This window comes from Camellia sinensis, chromosome 8 (assembly GCF_055761805.1).
Source record: "Camellia sinensis isolate YWXY chromosome 8, ASM5576180v1, whole genome shotgun sequence".
NCBI lineage: Eukaryota > Viridiplantae > Streptophyta > Magnoliopsida > Ericales > Theaceae > Camellia > Camellia sinensis.
The window spans coordinates 82691342-82696271 of NC_138968.1; the positions used below are offsets into that span (position 1 = coordinate 82691342).

At 51.4% G+C, this 4930-nt stretch overlaps 1 protein-coding gene across 1 annotated transcript; it reads left to right on the forward strand.

Annotated features, from left to right (window-relative positions):
* Positions 1–1994: 1994 nt before the first annotated feature.
* Positions 1995–3367, forward strand: LOC145796616 (uncharacterized). Its single transcript, XM_082881810.1, has 3 exons — positions 1995–2546; positions 2631–2729; positions 2971–3367. The coding sequence occupies exons 1-3, from the start codon at positions 2019–2021 to the stop codon at positions 3253–3255; spliced, it is 912 nt and encodes a 303-aa protein (XP_082737936.1). The 5' UTR covers positions 1995–2018; the 3' UTR covers positions 3256–3367.
* The last annotated feature ends 1563 nt before the right edge of the window (positions 3368–4930 follow it).

Sequence of the window (4930 nt, forward strand, 5' to 3'; positions counted from 1 at the left end):
TTCTCGGGGTTTGTTCCCCTCACTTTCCTCTTCATTTCCGTGTCCTTTCACATTCCGGCCTTCCCGGCCATTTCCGACCCTCTCGGGAGTTGACTTTTCAGTTGACTCTTCGTATTCCGGCTCGGTTTTCCTTTTCCGGCCATTTTCACACCACTCTCTACATGGCGGACGACATTCCACATGTCGGGACTCCCCCGGACCACGAGATGGACCCCGGGGTCGAGCTCTTACCACTGAGCGAGCGCCCGTTCGACCCGGCGACCTACCGGCCGGCGATCCACGTTCTGCCCCCTGACGGCCTGCGTCAGTTCCGGAGCTTCGAGAGGTACGCGCCCCCTGAGTTACTGCTACGCGAGCCTACCTCCCACCTTTCATTCGGCACTCCCGAGGTAACTCTTCATCTTCTGCTTTACTTTCTGCAATGTAGGATACAAAACTGCCATAGTTAGCTGTATTCTTTAATTGCTGAAATCTGATATGCCGTAGACCGTAGTTGACTGTAAACATACATGCAACCGATATCTGCTTGAGACTGACACATGCACACACACTGCACTAGCCCTGAATTACTCAAACACACTGTACTTACTGTATTCTACTGCACACACACTGGTACCCAGTATTTGTCTGAATCTGTTCGATTTGCACACATGCCACATCTGTTCTGAAACGCTCAAACACGCTGACACAGCACACGTATTTTCTATAAGCACACCGGCACCCGGTATCTGCCTGAATCTGACAAACTTGCATACATGCCATATCTGTCTTTTCAAAATCGCATTTTGAATGTTGTCCTGCAATTGTTGTTTTCTGTTTACAGGAGGGTTCCCATACCATTCGCGGGTATGGGAATACTGGTGCGCGGGAGTGGTATGACGAGCTCCCTGATGCGGTCCAGCGCATCGTGGACCGAGCGGGCTTCGGCACCTTCTGCCGAGGGCTCTCTAGGCTCTCCACATGCAGACCTCTCCTTGCTGCTTTGGCGGAGAGGTGGTGGGACACCACCGATTCTTTCCATTTCTCTGCTACAGGAGATATGACGATGACCCCTCATGACTTCTCGATGCTCACAGGCATTGGCGTAGGGGGTGATCCGATCCCTTTCGACATAGCGATGGATGAGTGGACCGCCGCTCAGGTTCATTTACTGGGGGAGGCCCCTCCGCTAGCTCGCCCAGGCTTCGTCCGCTATTCCTGGTTCGAGGCACAGTTCAGGGTCCTGCCCGCATTGGGGGAGGAGACTCAGATGACCGAGGAGGACGTGGAGAGGTATGCTCGGGGCTTCCTCATGTTCCTTTTCGGGACTACTATCTTCGCCGACCGGGCGAACACCGTGCCTCTCTGCCTTCTCAGTGCACTGGTGGACGTCCGAGATATCTTGCATTACGACTGGGGCGGCGCTGCTCTGGCCACCCTGTACGGCTATATGAGCTCGGCTTCTCGCGGCAGCGGCCAGCTGCTCGGAGGTTACTGGCGGGCTTGGGAGGTACATTTCTTCTCCTCTTTTCCTTTCTGTCTCGTACTTTCCGTAGTCTGTACACTGCACACACTGTAGTCTGCGTTACACTTACCATATACTGTACACACGGCACGCACATACATTCTGCTTCACACTGACTGTACACTGCTCATACTGTACACAATACACGGCTCAACACACGGCTCTGCCATTTCTGCTTCATTCTGTATATCCTGCTTTATCTGATGGTCATACTGACATCTGTTTTGCAGTTGTGGGTTTATGCCTACTTCCTTAGGCTTGCACCTGTGCCAGTCGCGGAGCCTCCTCCGGCTGTTCCTTTCTCGAGTCGCTTTGACGGGGGTTGCACCCGGCGACCTCGGGAGACATTCGGCTTCTTCCGCCGATACTTCGACACCATCACCCCCACAGAGGTATGCTTTACTTTCAGTTCGTTTAGCTTCGCTTTCCCACTGCATGTTTCAATAACAGTAGATAACAAACTGTCTGTTACTTTCAGATCACATGGCGGCCATGGGCTTCCTTGCCGTCGGCGATGCAGGGTCGGTTCCCTGGTGCTGAGGAGACCTCGCGTTTCCGGATTCTGCTAGAGGGCCCGGTCTGTCGGGCTTGGTACCTGGGGGAGCGTTTTCTACGCCAGACCCGCGGGTTACCTGAGCAGATAGTCCCGGCTCACCCTCCTGCAGAGATGAGGGAGACCGAGGGGCTTACCGCTGAGCAGCTGGATGATTACTCCATCGGCTGGGAGGAGGCCGGCTTCCGAGGCACCGGCGACTATCAGGAGTACGTGCGGACGTACCTGATGCGACCTTTGAGCGGCCGTCGAGCAGAGGGGGCCAGGCCTGTGGCATCGGCGGCTGGGGCCGGAGCGGGAGCAGGGGCTGGATCTTCGAGGAGGGCCCGGGTCCGTGGCAGGGGCGGAGTGCGGGGTGGACGAGGAGCTGGCTGGCCTGCCCTGCCTGCTGTACTGACTTTCCAGGGGCAGGGTGGGTCGACCTATCAGATCCCCTTCGCCCCTCCACCGGCTGGTCACGAGTTCATTGACATCTCCGACTTACCGCCGGTATGTTCTACTGCATTTCGTACAGTTATTCATTTCAGTTTACTGATATTCCACAGAATACTAATGCATCTGATACCTTTGCAGGCTTCTTCTGAGTACACCCGTCAGTCGTTGGCGATGAATGCCTCGATGATGGGGATGCTCCAGCGGACATTTGACCTTCTGGCTGTCTACAGCATACCGGTATGTCCTTCTGACACTGGCCTCAAACCATTCATACACTGCTTCGCATAATCTGATTCACGGCACAACACCTGATACACTGATCTCACTGTATCTGAGCACTGCACACACTGCATTCTGCACTGAACTCTGTACTGACAAACTGCTCACGGCATTCATACACTGTATCCATACACTGCATTCTGCACTGATAAACTGTCTACAGTATACTGATGCATTTCACTTTTTGTGTACTTTTCAGCCTCCCTTCCAGATTCCCATGGCAGGAGGTGCTCCAGCCAGACCTTCTGTCCCTGCCCGGGGGAGAGATGAGGAGGGCAGGATATTTCCCCGCACTAGGGGTGGGCGTACTCACGTCGGGAGCAGCTCGCGGGCTCCAGTCCCGGACGATGACGACGACGAGGAGTCAGAGGCGGAGGCAGGGTCATCGGAGGAGGAGACCGCAGACGGTTCTAGCTCAGGCTCTGACGACGACGCTGTTGATGCTCCTGGACCCTCGTCCAGGAAGAGGACCAGGACAGACTGACGGCCCTTCGGAGTGCTTGACATAGATGTAGATTTTTGCTATCTTTTCTTTCTTTCCTTGTACTTTTCTTTTTGGTTGGTAGATAGATTACCTTGTACTGCCACAGGCAGGTTTTGTTTCCAAAGCTTGTACATTTGAAAAGATAGTGAAATGAAACAGACTCTTTATCTGAAAAAGTGTTTACATTTACACATTTCATGCATTACATCGCATCTCATCATGTTACACTTTAATGTAAACAGAACTGATTGGTTGTCTGAAAATTGAACACTTGCACTGTAATAATCAGATAACTTAAACAGCTAACAACCGAAACAACCCAAGCAACCCACTGCCTGATTCTTAGACACACAGCCCTTACTCTGTTGGGGATTGATCTGCATACAGCCCAAAACACAGCATTCAGTTCATTCTGCACACTGCAATTCTCAAACAAGACAGCCCAATCTAATCAGGACGGACCTCAAAGATGGAACCGGTTGGAGTCGGAACACGTTCCAATGTAGAGAATGGCACAGCATTCTGAGCATAAGCGATTTTTGAAATCGAATAAGGGTTTTTCAAACCGGGATATCGAGCCTACCACTGAACAGAGCGGAAAGGACTCAAATATAGGTACACGACCTAAACACAACGAGACACGCTCGGGAAAGACTAAAAACAAAAGACGAGACCGCCAAATGAAAGAGACACGACACACAGACGCGTAACCAAAGATGGGGGACCTCGGACCACGAGGAGCCAGTTCAATCTGGGTATTGTTTCCCACCCCTTCTTATTTGTGATTCTCACATCACTCAACTCTCAAGCTCGGATTTTCTCTCGAAACCCTTTTCCTCGCTTTTCTCTCAACTTACACCTCTCTATTCTTCATTCTCTCATTTTTCATCCCTCCCCGGGGTGATTGATGGATAAATGGAAAGGTGCGGGTTTATGCTCAACACCGTTAGCTCACGGCTATTCTTCCGGCAGGCAGAGTGCTCTTCTGGCAAGTACGTCGATGACGGGGGAGAGACAAAACGCCTGGCTCAACTGTGCCCCTAGTTCATCATTTTAACCATTTTTTTCGTTTTTGCTTTCTACTAAAACGGTTTTGATCGAAATGAGAGTCGGATTAACGTACTTGTTCGACTTTTGTTTTGAAAAGCATGCAAGTCAGGCAGCAAGCACTGAAAATTTTCCTTTTAGGTCCAAGACAATGGTCCGGTTTTGGAAAATGAAATAGTTTTCGAGAAAATAGTCAACCTCAGTAAAAATTTTCAAAAACTATTTTTCAAATAGCTGATGCTCAACAAGCATGAAACTTACCCTTCGAGATGCGCAACCTCGGATCGGAGGCAATGGAAAATTGCCCCTGGTTTGAAGGAGGTTGGGAGGCAACGGAAAGTTGCCCCTAGTTTGAAAGGCGGCTCACAGCGGCTCGTGGCAACGGAAAGTTGCCCCTTGTTTGGGATGGTGCCGCAGCAATTCACAGACAGTCTTCATTGGCGGTGGTCGAGCTCTTAGACACAGCGATGACGAAGACGGTCACAACACATATATGGACACAGTCACCTTGAAGGGTGTTGGCCACTGGACTTTGGAACGAAATTGAAACCATTGCATGGACTGAGACGCTTATGAAAGCGTTGGGGGCTGGACTTCATGATGAAGTTGCCTACGTATCCCAAACATG

Excerpts from the sequence above, each read along its gene's own strand:
- LOC145796616 (XM_082881810.1), top strand. The coding sequence starts at position 2,019 with ATGCAGGGTCGGTTCCCTGGTGCTGAGGAGACCTCGCGTTTCCGGATT. Across the intron at positions 2,547-2,630 it reads ACATCTCCGACTTACCGCCG|GCTTCTTCTGAGTACACCCG; the intron begins GTATGTTCTACT and ends ATACCTTTGCAG. Across the intron at positions 2,730-2,970 it reads TGGCTGTCTACAGCATACCG|CCTCCCTTCCAGATTCCCAT; the intron begins GTATGTCCTTCT and ends TGTACTTTTCAG.